The sequence below is a fragment of the Microcaecilia unicolor genome, chromosome 3, assembly GCF_901765095.1.
Source record: "Microcaecilia unicolor chromosome 3, aMicUni1.1, whole genome shotgun sequence".
NCBI classification, from domain to species: Eukaryota; Metazoa; Chordata; class Amphibia; order Gymnophiona; family Siphonopidae; genus Microcaecilia; species Microcaecilia unicolor.
In genome coordinates, this window is record NC_044033.1 from 49,298,888 (window position 1) to 49,319,974 (window position 21,087).

A 21,087-nucleotide genomic window follows, 5' to 3' on the forward strand; every position below is an offset into this window, starting at 1 on the left:
TCTGGAGTCATAACCCAGATGATTGCATTAACGCAATATCGCGTTAATATAGTCATCCGAGTCCTTGACAGCACGCAGGAGAGGACAGACCCAGAGGTAGGCAGGAAGAAGTGTGCTGGGCCGGGGAAATTTTGCCCCGCCTCCTCCTCTCAGTGGCCCTGGGTCAGACCAATGGTTCATCTAGGCCAGTATCCTGCTTCCAACAGTGGCCAATCCAGGTCACAAGTACCTGCAGAACCAAAGAGTAGCAACATTTCATGCTAACAGTCTCAGGGCAAGCAGTGGCTTCCCCATATCTGTCTCAATAGCAGACTATGAACTTTTCGTCAGGAACTAATCCAAACTTTTTTAAAACCCAAATACTCTAACCATTGTTACCACATCATCCACAACGAGTTCAGAGCTTAGCTATTCATTGAGTGAAAAAATATTTCCTCCTATTTGTTTTAAAAGTATTTCCATGTAACTTAATTGAGTGTTGCCTAGTCTTTGTACTTTTTGAAAGAGTAAAAAATCGATTCACTTCTACTCCTTCTACACCACTCAGTATTTTGTAGACCTCAGTTATATCTCCCCTCAGCCATCACTTTTCCAAGCTGAAGAGCCCTAACCTCTTCAGTCTTTCCTCATATGGGAGGAGTTCTGTCCCCTTTATCATTTTGGTCGCTCTTCTTTGAACCTTTTCTAATTCCGCTATATCTTTTTTGAGATACAGTGACTAGAACTGAATGCAGTACTCAAGGTGAGCTTTTTATTGAAGGGAAAATTTCATCTACAGTGGGAAAATAACTGCAAATGATTAACTTGGATCATTCAGAATGATCACTTCCAGAATACTGATATTTACATACAAGACTGATAAGGTCTGATAAGCATCTTTAAAAAGACTACTAATCATACAGTGGAGGCAACCAATATTAATAACTCATGCACATTCATTGTGGATATCCTGAAAACCAGCTGGTCAGGTGGTCCTTGAGGACTGGATTGAGAACTGGTGGTGTAGAGGACAAAACGTTTAGTCTCCACATCATACCTAGTCCCAGCCTACCTAAAGAGCATACTTACCTCATGATCTAGGGAAGATGATTTTGAAAAAATGTAAGTGGAGGGGGTGTCACTGCACTATGAATTATAGTAAGTGTTACATATGTATCTCAACTGTTCTAGTCATGAACAAGCATATATGTCAACCACAGATAAGCACAGATGTTTTGAGAAACATTAGCCAAGTCATCATCATCTTGTTTGTTCGATACAGATGAATGGCACTGGAAGGCTTGAGCATCCTTCAGGTGCAGTGTATGAAGGAGAGTTCAGTGATAACATGTTTCATGGCACAGGGATCTACACTTTTCCAAATGGATCCAAGTATATAGGAAGCTTTTTTGAGAACAAGTAAGTTAAGTAAACCTTAAACAATGTTCTAACAACCTACGCAGTTGCAGAGTATAAAGGTTCTTTAAGCATATGTACCTGGGTAGTTTACATTGGCTAGTTTCAAAAGGGAAAGTGTACATGCTGACATCATCTGCCTGCTTTACACATTCTATTTGTGCTGGCAGCTGAAGGGATAAACTCCTATATAACTGCACTGTTTTACCTTCCTGACCTAAACATCCTTCGTTCTGTTCAAGGTATGCATTTTGAACCCTGCTAATATTGTGCTGTGGATGCCAGTAGCCAGTACATATTTTTAACAGAGTAGAGAACAATTTTCACATACCTTCAAAGTGATTTGGAAAGCTTTTATCCTAATTACTTCCTATTTTCATAACATTTTCCCCTTTGGCACATATTTAGAAAAACTAATGTAGAATGCTGAATTAGATGGGTTTGGTTAAGAAACAGATGTACAAAGCAATATCCACAATAATATTCATGAGAGAGATTTGCATACATTGCCTCCACTGCATGCAAATTTCTCTCATGGATATTTATTGTGGATATCCTGAAAACCTAACTGGCTGGGATGCCTCCAGGACCAGGTTTGGGAACCATTGCTGAAATTTGGTATAGACATCCAGCTCATTTTTGAAAGAGGAAGGGTGCCCATCTTCCGACACAAATCGGGAGATGGGCGTCCTCTCAGGGGCGCCCAAATCGGTATAATCAAAAGCCGATTTTGGCCGTCCTCAACTGCTTTCCGTCGCAGGGACGACAAAAGTTCAAGGGGGCGTGTCGGCAGTGTACCACCGAAGGTGGGATGGGGGCGAGGTTAACAGATGGGCATCCTCGGCTGATATTGGAAAAAGAAGGGCGTTCCTGACGAGCATTTGGCCGACTTTACTTGGTCCCTTTTTGTTCATGACCAAGGCTCGAAAAGGTGCCCGAACTGACCAGATGACCACTGGAGGGAATCAGGGATGACCTCCCCATACTCCCCCAGTGGTCACCAACCCCCTCCCACCCAAAAAAACTAATTAAAAAAACATTTTTTTTTCCAGCCTCTATGCCAGCCTCAAATGTCATACCCAGCTCCATCACAGCAGTATGCAGGTCCCTGGAGCAGTTTTTAGTGGGTACTGCAGTGCACTTCAGGCAGGCGGACCCAGGCCCATCCCCCCCCCCCCCACCTGTTACACTTGTGGGGGTAAATGGGGGCCCCCCAAAACCCACCCAAAACCCACTGTACCCACATCTAGGTGCCCCCCGTTACCCTTTAAGGGCTATGGTAGTGTTGTACAGTTGTGGGTAGTGGGTTTTGGGGGGGGCTCAGCACCCAAGGTAAGGGAGCTATGCACCTGGGATCAATTTGTGAAGTCCACTGCAGTGCCCCCCTAGGGTGCCCAGTTGATGTCTTGGCATTGTACAGCGCTGCGTAACCCTAGTAGCGCTCTAGAAATGTTAAGTAGTAGTAGTAGTAGTAGTAGACCAGTGCACTACGAATGCTGGCTCCTCCCACGACCAAATGGCTTGGATTTGGATGTTTTTGAGATGGCCGTCCTCAGTTTCCATTATAGGCAAAAACCGAGGTCGGCCATCTCTAAGGTTGACCTAAATGTTGAGATTTGGCCGTCCCCGACCGTATTATCGAAACGAAAGATGGCTGCCCATCTTGTTTCGATAATACGGGATGCCCCGCCCCTTCGCCGGGGCGCCCTTAAAGATGGGCGCCCAGTTCGATTATGCCCTTCCATGTGAAGATACTCAGCAAGACATGAGAAAAGAAGTTCTCTCCCCCAAGAGAATACAGCAATTCGCCAGGTGCTGATGTTGAATATTATGCAGCACTCCCTTTTCCCCCTTTACTGTGGATCATCTGGTTAAGTTCCAGATGTGACTCTGTGATTATCTCAAATAGTTTCTAGATAAAATGTTCATAAAAAGATAAAATATTGTTTAAGAAAGAGTCTTCATATGTGTTACTACAATTAATTGCTTGCCTTCAGTGAAAATTACATTTCTGTAACTGGTGTTCTCTGAAAGCAGCAGTTCATCCTCCTTCTTCCCATTCTAAGCTGAAATTCTAAAATTAATTACAGAAATTACATCCCATGTGAGCCTAGGAATACAATAATTGCCGTTGCATGTACAGAGGATCCTTAAGTATTTCCTAGAAAGCTCTGGAAACATTTTGTGCTGACGCTGCCAGATGACATATGAGTGTCTAGTGAACTGCTGCCTTTAGAGAACACCTGTTACAGTTAAGCAACATCAGTTTACTTTTTTCTGGTACTATCCTGACCTCTTGGAAGCTTGCAATGGGCTGAATCATCACCAGTGTTATGGATAAACATTTCTGTTTTTAATAAATGACAGTGATATCTGGGCTTAGAAACTAGTTAGCCATTTGATTCTTCTTCTTCGTGACAGGCTCTTCCAATTCTGATTTTTCCCACCATGTCTATGGACTTGTACTTCTGTTCTATTCTTGAGAAACTAGAAGTGCAAGTCCTAAGATATAATGGTGCAAATGCAGAATTTGATCAGTCTGTCATGAAAAAATGTATGCACCTTACTCAAAAAATGAAAAAAACCATACTGATTTTCTAACTGTGAAAAGTGCCCAGTTCAACATTACTGCCAATTCATTTATAGTACAATCTCTAACAGACCTGCTGTCTTTATTTCTCCAGGATGGAAGGGGAAGGAGAGTTTATCGATAGCCAAGGTTTAGAATGGAAAGGCAAATTCCATTTCACAGCAGCACCAGGACTGCAGCTGAAGCATAAAATGTAGATGCTCTGTACTGAGATAGTGTTTCACTAAGCAAATTCCATTGGTATTCACATCTTTCTGCATAGAGCTATAACCAGCACTTTCAATAGCTACAGGGATTTGTTTATTCCAGTTAGTCTGAACTAATTTAGTGTAACTTATGCTGTGACTATAGTTTAAAAAAATAAAGTATTATCAACATGGACATAGGGTGATTTATTGTTAGTGGTATATCAGAAAATTCTGTTGTTGCCATTTGACGCTATTTATTAAAAAAAAAATAAAAATAAAGGCAAAATTAATTTCTAGGCTCATATCTCTCAATACACAAAAATGCATTTAACTGAGTTATAAGCTATTTCAGAGGTGGGGGATTATACCCTTACACATAACAAAATTTCCACCTAGACTCTGATCACCCCCAACTCCTAAACACAACAAACTTATTCAAACTTTCAGCCTTTTGTCTCTCCCCCAACAGAACAACAAGGAGGGGCATAATCGAATGTCGCCGGTGAAATAGATCGCCAGCGATCTATTTTGGCGGCGGCACTACAGCTGGCCGGAACCGTATTATCGAAAAAAAATGTCCGTAAGGACCCCTCGTTTTTACTTTCTCCCTTCCCTGGGTTTGAGTCGGTTCCGGTTAGGCCGTGAGGCCCGTATGACTGTATTCTGAGCAAGTGGGTTCCCGATAGGCCATGAGGCCCGCCTGAATGCCCTATCTTCCCCTTTCTGGTAGTTCAAGTTGGTTGTGTGTGTGTGTGCAGGGCTTGGTAGCTGGGGTGGCGTATAGTACCTGTTTGGTTCATCCTAGGCCTTGGCCTAAAAGGCCTAGGCTCAAGGGCTCACAACCAGCCTGACAGATGCTCACTGGAATCATGCTGGAAGGAGAGGATCCTCCACCACAGAAACAATATCCAGTACCTCATCAGGAAATAGAGCCAGTAACTAAGATTATAAAGATACTTGAAGAAAGAGGTCTGATTAGACCTATCTCTTCTACATGCAACTCGCCAACTGATGGATAGTTAAATCAGGGGGCTCCTTCAGACTCACTATAGACTTCCGGGCCCTAAATCGAGTTTCAAAATCTGTGGTAGCCTCATATGCAGGAATTATCTCTAAATTGAACCCCAACTGCAAACAGTTTTCTGTCTTAGACATACCTAATGTTTTTTGGAGTCTGCCTCTGGCCGCCGAGTGCCAGTATAAGAGAGCGTTTCAGTGGCTGAATAAACAGTATACATGGGCTCTGCTGCTCCAGGGTTTACAAAGATTCTCCATCTATTTCCACAATATATATATGCACGAAGCCCTGGCACATGTGTCTTGTAGAGAAATGTCATACATATATAGATGACAATTTAATCCAGTCTGAAAATGAAGCTGGACACTGGGCCAGTAAGAGAGATTTTAAAAGCTCTGTTAGAAGCCGGTCTTAAGTGAATCCTGACAAAGCTCAGCTATGTAAGTCACAAGTGTCCTTTCTAGGGGGTCACTATTGGCCAGGATGGAAAGGCTGTGGATTCTCAGAGTGTAGAGCTAATACAGAAACTACCACTTTCTACAGATAAAAAAATCACTCCAATCCTTCCTAGGACTGATGGGATTCTGCTGGGAATTTATGCACAATTATACTGAAGCAGCAGCTCCACTGTACTCCCTGCTGAAAAGGAAAGATTATGTCTGGGAGGAGGAACACGCAGAAGCTGTGACTAATCTGAAGCACACTTTGATTTCTGCTCCTGTCCTTGCGCCCCCCCCCCCCCCCAACCAGATCACACACAGAACTTTATACCCAGTAGTTGGGGAGAACAGTGTAGGTGCAGTCCTAACACAGCATCTAGGAGGAGCAGATCACCCAATTGTCTTCTTTTCCAGAGTTCTCACTTCTCGTGAACTGAAAATGTGAACCTGTGAAAAACATATATTGGCTTCTTATGCGGCTATGCAAAAGTTTACATACATCATTGGTGCACAAACCACGTACGTATGCAGCCAGCACACCCCACTTAAATTTATTGTGGAAGGCAAGTTGGCCTGTAGTAAGATTAGGACTGAGAGAATAGTCCATTGGACCCTGATGTTGCAGGCACAGAATGTAAAGTTTGAATTACTAAAAGAGCCTAAAGTACAGGTTGCAGGAATCTTACTGGAAGGGCCATCTCATAACTGTCAGTCCTCACCTAGTGCATATGATCTTTAGAGAACTGGTACTGGACAAAATACCTGTTTTCTTCGTACAATATATATTGATGGCAGTAGCTAGTGTGAGGGAGGTAGGCAACTAGCAGGTTTTTGCAATTCTACAACTAGACCCTGATAACAAAGGTTTTTGCGATTCTACAACTAGACCTTGATAACAAAGGTTTTTGCAATTCTAAAACTAGATCCTGATAACAAAGTGATTCTGCAGAGACAGTACTCTTGTGGGTCAACTTCAGCACAATACTGTGAGCTGGCTGTGTTTGTGGCCTGTTTGCAGCAATATCAGAATTCTCACCCCAAGATGCAGATAATTTTAAATTCTGATTATGTGTTTAGAAGTAGAGGAGTGTGGTAGCCGTGTTAGTCCACTGTTAAGGTTATCAATAGAAATCAAACAAAATAAAACATGGAAAAGAAAATAAGATGATACCTTTTTTATTGGACATAACTTAATACATTTCTTGATTAGCTTTCGAAGGTTGCCCTTCTTCGTCAGATCGGAAATAAGCAAATGTGCTAGCTGACAGTGTATATAAGTGAAAACATTCAAGCATTGCTATGACAGGTCTGACAGGGTGGGAGGATGGGGTGGGTAGGAAGTATGCATGGGGACATCAAGTATACCATGGTATTCTAACAGGGTGGGTGGGACAGGTGAGGGGAGGGTGATCAACAGAGACATACAGCTTATGGTTTATAATGGGCTCGGAACCCCAGGTCCTTGTTAATTCCTTTCTGTTGGGTGTTAAAATATTCAATCATCTGACTTCAAAGGTCTTACGTTCTTGTATGTTTTTAAAGTTACCTTGAGGATTCTCACTGTGAAGTCACTGGTGCAGTGTCCTGGTCTTGTTAAATGTTGCCACACAGGCGTGGGAACCCTGCTGGCACCAGCATTGTTTATATGATGTCTATGTAAATTGAATCTTGTCTTAAGCATCTGGCCTGTTTCTCCAATATAGCATCCTTCATTACATTTTTACACTGAATGATATATACCACATTGGAAGATGAGCAAGTGAAAGATCCCTTATGTTGAATGTCTTTCCTTTGTGGATGACTTTGGGGTCCTGTGAAATATTTTGGCATAGTTTGCAACTGGATAAATTACAGGGAAGTGTGCCCTTCTGTTCCTTTTCAGTCTGTGAAGGAAGTTTACTTCTGATTAGCTTGTGTTTTAAATTGGGTGGCTGTCGGAAGGCCAGTACTGGTGGGGATGGGAATATCTCTTTCAGTAATTCATCCTCCTGGAGTATAGGTTGTAGATCTCTTATGATTTTCCTCAGTTTTTCCAGCTCTGGATTGTATGTCACTACAAGCGGGATTCTGTCTGTGGATTTTTTCTTTTTGTACTGTAGCAGATTCTCCCTGGGTGTTTTGAGGGAGGAGGCAATATTCTTGGAGATTATTTTGGGGTTGTAGCCCTTCTGTTTGAAGGATTCAGTCAGGGTTTTAAGGTGTCTGTCTCTGTCCCCTGGGTCAGAGCAGATACGGTGGTATCTTGTGGCTTGGCTGTAAATGATGGATCTTTTTGTATGTGAAGGATGGAAGCTGGAGTTGTGGAGATAGCTACATCTGTCTGTGGGTTTCTTGTATACAGATGTTTGTATACAGCCATCACTGATTGAGACTGTGGTGTCCAAAAAATTGACTTTTTCTGGGGAGTAGTCAATTTTGAATCTGATTGTAGGATGGTATGTATTGAATGCAGAATAAAATTGTTTCAGAGTTTCTTCACCCTCCGTCCAAATCATAAAAATGTCATCGATGTACCGGTAGTATTTTAGAGGTTTGGTCTGGTGTGTATTCAGAAATGTCTCTTCCAGCTCAGCCATAAAAAGGTTGGCATATTGGGGTGCTGTCCTGGTGCCCATCGCAGTGCCCATTATTTGCAGATAGATATCATTGTTAAAAGATATGATTGAATATTTTAACACCCAACAGAAAGGACTTAACAAGGACCTGGGGTTCCTAGCCCATTATAAACCATAAAGCTGTATGTCTCTGTTGATCACCCTCCCCTCACCTGTCCACACCCACCCTGTTAGAATACCAATGGTATACTTTGATGTCCCCATGCATACTTCCTACCCACCCCCATCCTCCCATCCTGTCAGACTGTCATAGCAATGCTTGAATGTTTTTCACTTATACTATACACTGTCAGCTAGCACATTTGCTTATTTCCGATCTGACGAAGAAGGGCAACCTTCGAAAGCTAATCAAGAAATGTATTAAGTTATGTCCAATAAAAAAGGTATCATCTTATTTTCTTTTCCATGTTTTATTTTGTTTGATTTCTAGTGTTTAGAAGTGCAATTGCATTGCTGCCCTGGTGGTTAGGTAATAACTTTAAATCCACAGATGACTCCCCTGTGAAAAATTCAGCACTGTGGGCCATGGCACAAGAATGAAGTGAGCAGTTTCAGGCAGTGCACTTAGTTAAAGTGAAAGCATACAGAAAGAAAGGCCCTTTAGTAAAAGGAAACAAATTAGCTGACTCCCTAGCCAAAGAGGCATGTCATGTAGGCCCTATATGGCCCTGGTATGAGCAGACTCATATGGTGGCTATTGCCACACGTTTCATAGATTATGATCATGTAGTACCACCAGACAATTTAATCACACTGCAGAAAGATGACCCTGAGCTTTCTAATCTGAGGCAGCTAGTGCAAGACATCCCATAAAACATATACACCCTTTCTCATACTCACTATACAGAAAGACATGCTGTGTGTAAAAAGGGAGGAAGGCTTAGTTATATCTATCCCCAGAACTGAAGGTAAAGATTGGATGCACTGGGTTCATGGTACAGGTCCTATGGGACACCCTAAAACTGAGGAAATGCTATATATCCTATCTTTTATACTTATTATATAATTTCAATGCACTCGATACATATCCACGCTGATGGTGCCATTTCCTCTTTCAAAGTATAATATACATGGCTCTGTATCATTTCTTACAATATCTTATATACTACTATAGGGAGTTTTTTCCTGGCTAAGCTGATTTTTTATGTTTATGTCCCCCCTTTTTTTCACCTCCAGAAATTACCATTTTTCAGGTTTTCAATCTATTCCATCTTAAGTAGAGGAGTGTGGTAGCCTTGTTATTCCACTCTTAAGGTTATCAATAGAAATCAAACAAAATAAAACATGGAAAAGAAAATAAGATGATACCTTTTTTATTGGACATAACTAGGGTTACCATATGGCTCCAGAAAAAGGAGGACGGATTGAGCCAGCCGGGTTTTACTTCCATTGCTTTCAAAGCAATGGAAGTAAAACCTGGCTGGCTCAATCCGTCTCCTTTTTCTGGAGCCATATGGTAACCCTAGACATAACTTAATACTTCTGATTAGCTTTCGAAGGTTGCCCTTCTTCGTCAGATCGGAATAAGCAAATGTGCTAGCTGACCGTGTATATAATGAAAACATTCAAGCATTACTATGACAGTCTGACAGGGTGGGAGGATGGGGGTGGGTAGGAGGTATGCATGGGGACATCAAAGCATATCATTGGATATTCTAACAGGATAGGTGGAATAGGTGAGGGGAGGTGATTAACAGAGAAATACAGCTTTATGGTTTATAATGGGCTAGGAACCCCAGATCCTTGTTAAGTCCTTTCTGTTGGGTGTTAAAATATTCAATCATTCTGACTTCAAAGGTCTTACGTTCTTGTATGGTTTTAAAGCTACCTTTCAGGATTCTCACTGTGAAGTCACTGGTACAGTGTCCTGGTCCTGTAAAATGCTGACCAACAGGGGTGGGAGCCCTACTGGCACCAGTATTGTTCATGTGATGTCTATGTAAATTGAATCTTGTCTTAAGCATCTGGCCTGTTTCTCCAATATAGCATCCTTCGTTACATTTTTACACTGAATGATATATACCACATTGGAAGATGAGCAAGTGAAAGATTCCTTTATGTTTAATATCTTTCCTTTGTGGATGACTGTGGGGTCCTGTGAAATGTTTTGGCATAGTTTGCAACTGGATAAATTACAGGGAAGTGTGCCCTTCTGTTCCTTTTCAGTCTGTGATGGAAGTTTACTTCTGATTAGCTTGTGTTTTAAGTTGGGTGGCTGTCGGAAGGCCAGTACTGGTGGGGATGGGAATATCTCTTTCAGTAATTCATCCTCCTGGGCCAAAGGGCTCTCATTTTGCCCATCCAGCAAACAGATGAAATCCAACTATATTCAGACCTAAAGAATTCTTTAGAAAAATGCGCCTTAAAACACATTTCTATAATAAAGGGACACCAAACAGACCGGAATACAGTCTTAAACAAAGAACACTTATTTCACCCCACAGGAGGGACAAAACTACAAGCTGGATAATTACATAGAAAGTTTCAGACATAGGGTGAAATCCCAACTTTCCAACAAACAAAGAGAATCCTGTACAATCTTACCCACCGAAAGAGCGTGCCAAAAGAACCCTACAAACTAACGAACGCAATTATCATCAAACCCGCAGATAAAGGAGGCGCAGGGTAATTAAGACATACAAAAATACATTGCAGAGGGGCACAGACAGCTCTCAGACAATAAATCTACAGGAAACTAACTGAGGACCCCACCAGGATTATACAAAACAGCTGAAAGACCTTATCAAAACATTTCCTACACATAAGCGCAACCTCACCTGAAGAAACTCATACCAAACCAGCCTCTGTGGGCACATTCTACATGCTATCCACAATCCACAAACCGGGAAACCTGGCAGACCAATCATATCAGGTATTGGCACACTCACGGAAGAAATATCTGGATTCATAGAGGGAATTCTGAAACCTCTCGTACACAAAACTACAGCTTCATACAGACACCACAGACTTTCTGAATAAATTGAAAAAATATCAAGCAACTACCACCTAACACCCTTCTGGTCACGATTGATGTAGATCCACTATACAGCAACATTCCACATGCGGATGGCATAGCTGCATGTGGAAGACTCCTAAAAAAATCCACACTGGACCATCAATACTCACCAGTAAGTATTACAAAATTAATCAAATTCATTTTAACTCACAACTACTTCCGCTTGAACAATGATATCTATCTACAAATAATGGGCACTGCGATGGGCACCAGGACAGCACCCCAATATGCCAACCTTTTTATGGCTGAGCTGGAAGAAACATTTCTGAATACACACCAGACCAAACCTCTAAAATACTACCGGTACATCGATGACATTTTTTATGATTTGGACGGAGGGTGAAGAAACTCTGAAACAATTTTATTCTTCCTTCAATACATACCATCCTACAATCGGATTCAAAATTGACTACTCCCCAGAAAAAGTCAATTTTTTGGACACCACGGTCTCAATCAGTGATGGCTGTATACAAACATCTATATACAAGAAACCCACAGACAGATGCAGCTACCTCCACAACTCCAGCTTCCATCCTTCACATACAAAAAGATCCATCATATACAGCCAAGCCACAAGATACCACCGTATCTGCTCTGACCCAGGGGACAGAGACAGACACCTTAAAAGCCTGACTGCATCCTTCAAACAGAAAGGCTACAACCCCAAAATAATCTCCAAGAATATTGCCTCCTCCCTCAAAACACCCAGGGAGAATCTGCTACAGTACAAGGAGAAAAAAGCCACAGACAGAATCCCCTTGTAGTGACATACAATCCAGAGCTGGAAAAACTGAGGAAAATCATAAGAGATCTACAACCTATACTCCAGGAGGATGAATTACTGAAAGAGATATTCCCATCCCCACCAGTACTGGCCTTCTGAAAGCCACCCAACTTAAAACACAAGCTAATCAGAAGTAAACTTCCATCACAGACTGAAAAGGAACAGAAGGGCACACTTCCCTGTAATTTATCCAGTTGCAAACTATGCCAAAACATTTCACAGGACCCCACAGTCATCCACAAAGGAAAGATATTAAACATAAAGGAATCTTTCACTTGCTCATCTTCCAATGTGGTATATATCATTCAGTGTAAAAAATGTAACGAAGGATGCTATATTGGAGAAACAGGCCAGATGCTTAAGACAAGATTCAATTTACATAGACATCACATGAACAATACTGGTGCCAGTAGGGCTCCCACCCCTGTTGGTCGCATTTACAGGACCAGGACACTGTACCAGTGACTTCACAATGAGAATCCTGAAAGGTAACTTTAAAACCATACAAGAACGTAAGACTTTTGAAGAGTCAGAATGATTGAATATTTTAACACCCAACAGAAAGGACTTAACAAGGATCTGGGGGTTCCTAGCCCATTATAAACCATAAAGCTGTATTTCTCTGTTGATCACCTCCCCTCACCTATCCACACCTATCCTGTTAGAATATCAATGATATGCTTTGATGTCCCCATGCATACCTCCTACCCACCCCCATCCTCCCACCCTGTCAGACTGTCATAGTAATGCTTGAATGTTTTCACCTATATACACTGTCAGCTAGCACATTTGCTTATTTCCGATCTGACGAAGAAGGGCATCCTTCGAAAGCTAATCAAGAAATGTATTATGTCCAATAAAAAAGGTATCATCTTATTTTCTTTCCATGTTTATTTTGTTTGATTTCTATTGACAATCTATTCCAGAATGGCTGTCTATCATGCACTGCACTGTGTTTGTACCATTTGTATTTACATGTTTCTTTTGTACATCCTACATAAGTAGGGCTGCATAAGCACTGCTTTGGTACTTTTCTATTTCCCATACTGGCGTTTCTATCCATTTGTATTCAATAGGGTTGTTTGTTTCGCACTGCACCGTGTCTGTATTTCCTTTTCTATATAGATATTTTCAATTATTTTTGCACAATAGTCATAAGATGAGGCCTGTATATAACACTTTGTAGAGATGGACAACACAACACAGTTTTTTTCCACCTATTTTTGGTACACATTAATCTTATTCTTGGTCACCATGACTTTCCAATTTGGAAGGAGACTGTTCGTTCTGCACCTCTTCAAATCTGTACTAATTTTACACATACCTTAAGACAGTATAAACATATATATTTTTTTCTATAACCTCATTGTACGCTCTGCATTATTGAAGGTAAAGATTTAGGGGCTTCGTCAGCCACCAAACTAGTCCTCCCTGGTACCACATGGTACCTTTCTTCTGAGCAACTCTAACAAAATCCTCGTCCACACCCTTGTCACCTCTCGTTTAGACTACTACTGCAATCTGCTTCTTGCTGGCCACCCCGTAGTCACCTCTCCCCTCGCCAATCGGTTCAAACTCTTGCTGCCCGGCTTGTCTTCTGCCAGGGTCGCTTTACTCATACTACCCCTCTCCTCAAGTCGCTTCACTGGCCTCCCTATCCGTTTTCAGGCATCCTATTCAAGCTTCTTCTACTAACCTATAAATGTACTCACTCTGCTGCTCCCCAGTAATCTCGCCACACTCATCCTTCCTACACCCCTTCCTGTGCACTCCGCTCCATGGATAATCCTCTTAGCTGTTCCCTTCTCCACTACTGCCAACTCTAGACTTCGCACCTTCTGTCTTGCTGCACCCTACGCCTGGAATAAACTTCCTGAGCCCCTACGTCTTGCCCCATCCTTGGCCACCTTTAAATCTAGACTGAAAGCCCACCTCTTTAACATTGCTTTTGACTCGTAACCACTTGTAACCACTCGCCTCCACCTACCCTCCTCTCCTCCTTCCTGTATACATTAATTGATTTGATTTGCTTACTTTATTTCTTGTCTATTAGATTGTAAGCTCTTTGAGCAGGGATTGTCTTTCTTCTATGTTTGTGCAGCGCTGCGTATGCCTTGTAGCGCTATAGAAATGCTAAATAGTTGTAGTAGTAGTAGTATAAACATATGTTTTTTTTCTATACCTCATTGTACGCTCTGCATTATTTAAGGTAAAGATTTAGGGGCTTCGTCAGCCACCAAACTAGTCCTCCCTGGTACCAGCATGGCTGACTTCCACTCCATGTGTTCTGCACGCGACAGATCGCCAAGGCCATGAGCTAATTCAACAAACCCACGATGCCGGACCTGGCTCAGGCGCTCCAACAACAGCAAACTCAGCTGCAACACCTCTCAGGAGTTCTCCAGGATATATGTGCCCAGTTGGCAGCCTTGCACACTGCCCCAAGGGTGAGTCCAAACCTTGCAGGCCAGGCAGTTCCACCAGCCATGGCGGCACCTGTGATTCGGGTTGCTGACCCTCCTCAATTTGAAGAGACTCCACAGGCCTGCAGGTTTTTTTTTTAACCAGTGCCAAATGCACTTTGAGTTGCAACCTGCCAATTTTCCCTCAGACCACATTAAGGTGACATACATTGTGTCGTTGTTGCCCGGACAGGCCTGAGCCTGGGCCTCACTGCTCTGGGAACAGCAAGACCCGATTCTCACTAACCTTCCAGCCTTCCTGAGATGCTTTTGCCTGGTCTTCGTCTAACCCAGATGACCTTCCTCTGCTGTGAGAGAGCTCTTGCACCTCCAACAGAGCTCTCTATACATTGCGGCACATTCGATTTCAAAACTTGGCGTCGAAGCTCCACTGAAATCAAGAAGCCCTGAAGGCCATCTTTTGGCAGGGGTTGGTGGAGAGGATTAAAGATGAGCTCACCGGACGCAAGCTTCCTACAATCCTGAATGAGCTTATTCCTCTCTGTATTCATGTTGAAATACGCTTCCAGGAACACACACACAGGAAAAGGGATAATTTATTTGAGTACCACATCTGGCACCCTGCTTTCAATGGCCCTTGGGCCCCATAGGGGCTCCTGCTCCTACAGGTGAGCACATCTGAGAAGCCCATGTTGTTGGGTTGGCATCAGCTATCCGAGGAAGAAAGGAGGCATAGATGATCTAACAATCTCTGCTTGTATTGTGGGGAGTTGGGCCATTTTGTGACCAACTGCCCGCACAAGCTGAGAAACACTTAGGCTTGGAGTCCTCAGGGGAACTGACCCTAGGCCTATTTCCTGCTTCCCCAGTCTCTCTGAGCGTACTACCAGTGCGGCTGTGATGGGAGTCTTGTCAGATCAAACCTTTTACCTTTATCAGTGCAGGGGCTGCTGGGAATTTAATTGCTGGGGAGTTGATCCAGCGGTATCAAATTCCTACCTTACCCTTGACCACTGCATTACATATCTCCTCAATCCAAGGAGACCCATTGTCAGATCTAATTGACTGTAGTTTGGCTCCTTGTCACTTCAGGTGGGAGCGCTATATCATGAGGACATTGTTTTATGTACTAGCGAAGGCTATACATCCATTGGTCTTAGGGCTCCTGTGGCTGCAACGTCACTCACCACAAATCGACTGGAGTCCAAATAACCTGGTAGCCTGGGGTCCCTCATGCTTCCAATCCTGCCTAACACCAGTCTGACCAGTTAGACCCCTGGGAATGGCGACCCCCCTCTCCAGTCTCCTGTACCTCCTGGACTTCCTGTTATATACCAGGACTTTGTCAACATCTTCAGTAAAAAGCAAGCTGACACGCTTCCACCCCACAGAGAGTTTGACTGTACTATTGACACACTACCAGGAAAAATACCTCCTCCAGGGCGGGTCTACACCCTCTCTTGTCCTGAAACTCAAGCCATTACAAATCTCCAGAAGGGCTTTATCCGACTGTCTACCTCCCCGGCTGGGGCCATTTTTTTCTTTGTCAGCAAGAAAGATGGGAGTCTTTGCCCTTGTACTGACTATCATGGATTAAACGCAATCACTATAAAGAACCGGCATCCCTTACCGCTCATTCCAGAGCTCTTAGTTTGGCTTCAAGGAGCGGTGATTTATACAAACTGGTCCCGATAGGAGCCTATAATCTGGTTCATATCAGGGCGGGGGATGAGTGGAAGACTTCAATTAACACCCGTGATGGGTATTACAAATACTTGGCAATGCCCTTTGGATTATGTAATGCCCCAGCGAAGTTTCAACATCTGGTGAATGACATCTTCTGGGACCTGTTATATTCCTATGTTATTGTTTACCTTGACAACATCCTAATCTTCTCCTCCTCTCCAGCAGAACATCCTAAGCACATCCGTACTGTCCTCCAATGACTTATAGATAACCACTTATACCCAAGTTAGAGAAATACACGTTCCATCAACAAACCATTCCCTTATTGGGTTATCTTATCTCAGCTTCCGGACTATAGATGGATCCAAACAAGTTGTATGCCTTTCAAAATTGGCAGCGACCTGTTGGGCTTTGGGCCCTACAGTGATTTCTCAGATTAGCTATTACCAGCAATTTATTGACCATTATTCAGTCATTGCTGACCCTCATGGCTCTGACCAAAAGGGGGCCGATCCCAGTAACTGGCCACCAGAGGTCTGCTGGGCATTTGAACAGCTAAAAAATGCCATCCTTACTGTTCCAGTACTACAACATCTGGATCCCATGTGACCATTCATCCTTGAGGTCAATTCCTTCTCAGTGGGGGCAGTTGCATCCATGTTTTTACTTCTAGAAAATTAATTTCCCTTGAACTAAATTACACTATTGGGGATCGTAAACTACTATCCTTGAAACTAGCATTGGATGAATGGAGACATCTCCTAGAAGGGGCAGCTCACCCTTTTATGGTCATTACTGATTATAAAAATCTGCTGTACCTGCAACAAGCCAGGCGCCTGAACCCAAGACAATTGAGATGGTCAGTGTTCTTCGCCAGATTTAATTTCTGTCTGACGTTCTGACAGGCGGAGAAAAATACCTGAGCAGATGCCCTATCAAGGTCCTTCGAGCAAGTTGAAAGCCTAAAGGACCCACAATTTATCCTGGATGCTGCCAAGGTGCTGGCACTCTCAGATCTCTTGGCACCCTGTGGGCAGACCCCGTGCTGCTTTGAGCTTGGCGCAGAGTTTTACAATGGAGCCATGCCACTCCTTTAGCAGGGCACCCTGGAGTGCGGAAAACTCTCTCTCTGATCTCCTGCTATTAATGATGGCCTCGAATGGCTAGGGATATTCAACAGTTTGTTCTTTCCTGCCCTGACTGTGCTCAATACAAGGTACTTCACTCTCGCCCTTGGGGCCTCCTCTAACCACTGCCTATGCCCAAAGTTCCGTGAAGTTAAATTTCTATGGATTTCATCACTGACTTACCAGTATGCTTCTGCTGTGCATACTGTTATCTGGGTTGTGGTGGACAGATTTACGAAGATGGCCCACTTTATTCCCATGTGAGGCCTGCCCTCAGCTACCGACTTGGTACATACCTTCTTCCAAAATATCTTCTGGCTGCATGGACTCCCTGTATGATTACTTAGTCATCGAGGAGTACAATTAACATCCTGATTCTGGTGGTGCCTTTGTGCTTACTTATGGGTCAAATTGGACTTTTCCTTGGCCTATCATCCACAGACTAATGGGCAAACCAAACTGATTAATCAGACTTTGAAGACCTTTCTCTGGTTGTACATCAACAAACAAAAAGATAATCATCCTCCTCTACTTCCTTGGGCTGAATTTGCCTATAATAGTCATATACACGATTCTTCACAGACATCTCAGTTATTTGCAGTTTATGGTCACCCCCCCCCCCCCCCCCATCTACCCCTGCCTATTCCAGAAACATCAGATACCCCTGCTGTCCAACAGGTGATCAATGACATCCAGAACATCTGGGCTCAAGTACGACACCAACTTCAACAAGCAGTTGCTGCCCACAAATGGCGATCTGACCGACTCTGAAATGCAGCACTGTTTTTTTCACCCTGGAGAGAAGGTTTGGCTCAGTACTAGACACCTGCGCCTTTGACTTCTCTCTTAGAATTTCAAACCATGATTCATTGGACCCTTATGCATCCAGGAACGTATTGAAGCAGTAACCTATCACCTCCATCTTTCCTCCTCCATGAAAGTTCATAATGCCTTTTATATTTCCCTCCTTAAACCTCTTGTCTCCTCTTCATGGCACCAGGATGGGACTGCACCTCATACTCCAACCATTGACCCGGATCCAGAATTTGAGATAGATGAGATCCTGGACTCAACATTGAAGAGGGCATCTACATTATCTGCTCTCCTGGAAGGATTTTGGTCCAAATATAACTAATGGGAGCCCGCAACGCAAGTCCATGCTCCCACGTTGCTTCATGACTTCCATTCCCGCCATTCCTCTAAACCCGGAATGATAAGGCAAAGGAGGGACCTGAAGGGGGGGAGGGTACTGTCATGCCAGCCTACCTTGATGCATGGCTGTCTCCTGCCTGCACTTTTCTCAGCGTCAGATGCACTCCTCAGCTTCATCTTCGGGCTCCTCTGCCAAATCGGAGCCTCGGCAACAGGTCCTGTTAGCACGTGCTGCTTCTCTGGTTGCTGTCCGGATCTAGATTTTACTGTGTGTGTGTCCCGACCTGACCTCTGCCTGGTAACCGACTTACGTCCTCTTGCTGCCTGACCTGACCCTCTGCCTGGTAACTGACTATGTCCTGTTTGCTGCCGTGACCTGACCTCTGCTTGGTAACCGACTACATCCTGCTTCCTGCCCAACCTGACCTTGCCTAGTACTACAACTATGTCCTGCTTGCTGACTGCCCCTCCAAAAGACCTTCCAAATCCTGCTGGCCACCTGAACCCGAGGGTGCAACTCTCAGGGAACGGTGGTGAAGATTCCGGGATTTTGTTGACTGCCAAACCAGTCCTCCCTGGTCCTGGCACAAGGGTTCACTTCCACTTAATGAGTTCTGCATGCGACTGTGCGTAGATCAAAAGAGAAAGATGGTATATGGGAACATGCTTATTTTGTTTTGTGGAATGCAGTGGTATATTATGGAAATATACTTGATATTTTGTATTACTACTATTTAAAAGAGAGGTATTGAATAATGAGGGAAGCACTACCTTAATGCAGAAAGAAGTACAGAGTCAGTCTAAATGTGCAATCTGTTTGGATGTAAATGCAAACAGCACATTATTAGCCACACTGTTTAATTATTGCCACTAAGTATTACACATTTAGGACATTTGTTTAAAACATTAATGGTTTTAATTAATTTATCCAAACCTTACATGCACATGGTATTGTTTCTTAACCCAAAGGGGAGACCTAAGGGTGGTTTAACAATTAGGTATAAACAGTGTTGTTTCTCACTTTACTTGTTTTGGACTGCTTTTAGTCTTACTGATCTGTACATCTACTGTCTGGAATTTTGGAAGATGGAAAAGAGGAAATAAAAAAAAATGTTGGATGTACTCTGTTGAAGTAGTTGTTTACTTTTGCAATGCATGTATGGATACCTGTTTTGGTGTGTGCAAATAATAAAGTTTGAACAACTGTCTATACTTATGGCTATGATTTCTGAAACTGCGGCATAATTAAAGGACAGACTTTTAAATGCCAAGTTTGGTATATATGCTAATCTCAACATTGTTAAATATTTCTGACATATGTATTGACTTGCTCCCATGATGTTATTATCGTTCAGAAAGTATAGATAAGAGTTTTCAGTTTTGGCAAAGTATAAGTCATCACAAGAACAAAATATCAGAAAACCAATGGACTGCATTATAGCCCAAAGTGAATGGGCTGTGTGGCATTAACGTGACTTAACTAACCCCCCCGTTTACTATGTTTCAACAAATTAGAGATCTGCAAGAAACCAAATATTTTATTTTTATTATTTTGACTTATGAACATGTTTCAGGAACAAGTGGTTTTATAACAGAATAATCAATTTGTGTATCTAAAATGTAAACCTCTACAAAAGAGATGAAGTGAAGATGTGATTCCATGTGCCCCAACGCTTCCATTTTATTTCAGTATATTCCATCTTAATAACACCAGGCTTCCCAAGACAGATTACAACAACATTTAAGAAGAACCCATCAGGAAACAAGGATATCTTCACTGAGATTTGGCCATGTATTACTGTATTGTATAGAACAGTGTAGAAAAATGAGCACAAAATACAGACTTCATTACTGCAGTTTCTACTAGCTACAATAATTTTTAATGCTGTTTTACACCTGTTTACTAAGTTGCACTAGTGTATGCCCTTCGGTAATGCCACACAGCTCATTAATTTTGAATGGGCTGTGTCAGCATTGACAGCAGCAGCTAATAAGGCTTACTAAACAAGGGGGTTAGTGATTTTTAATTTTATTTCATCATATATATCTACATATGACTTGAGAAGCTTTCAAATAAAAAAGCTCTAAAATAAAAATAGCATATATAGGCTGTCATAAGCTTTGGCTATTATTTTTACATAGAAATATCTTTATTGTCATCATAAACAAAAATAAAGGCATATAGCGCTACATTAAAATCCACAATGTGTGTGGAGCACTGACAAATAGATTTTGAATATAACCCTCTCCCCCCTTGAAAACTCCCCCAACTCTCCTTACGTTCCTCCCCCCGGGCCCTCCCCTCCTAACAGAGAGAATGCAAAACTTAGAAGGTTTAATAAACAATATAAACCTCAAGTTTGCTATTGTTTTGTTCTGACCAAAATGGCAGCAAGCTCCGCCTACTGCCTTCAGCCCAGATAATAGGCCAGATAGGATCATCATACCGTCTCCAGTCATTAACCTCCTTGAATCAACCTGTGTCTAGCTTACGACTTACGAGCCCTGAAGTTCAGATCTTGCACTCCACCTCCCACTACGCCACTTCCGTTTACTGCTACGTAAACAGCCGGCGTTCCATGTAGTAGGCTTGGCACCAAGGTAGTAGATAGCGTGCGCATGCGTAATTGGAAAAGCCAATGACTGTAAAAAC

The 21,087-nt window shown here is 42.7% G+C and overlaps 1 protein-coding gene across 2 annotated transcripts in view; it reads left to right on the forward strand.

The window, feature by feature from the left end:
• Nucleotides 1-4,366, forward strand: part of MORN2 (MORN repeat containing 2) — a 51,750-nt gene extending 47,384 nt beyond the window's left edge. For both annotated transcript variants that reach the window (XM_030194629.1, XM_030194631.1), the window contains 2 exons: nt 1,262-1,398; nt 4,080-4,366. In XM_030194629.1, the coding sequence (XP_030050489.1) occupies nt 1,262-1,398; nt 4,080-4,182 (240 nt within the window). In that variant the 3' untranslated portion in view covers nt 4,183-4,366. The remainder of the gene's footprint in view (nt 1-1,261; nt 1,399-4,079) is intronic.
• Nucleotides 4,367-21,087: the final 16,721 nt, after the last annotated feature.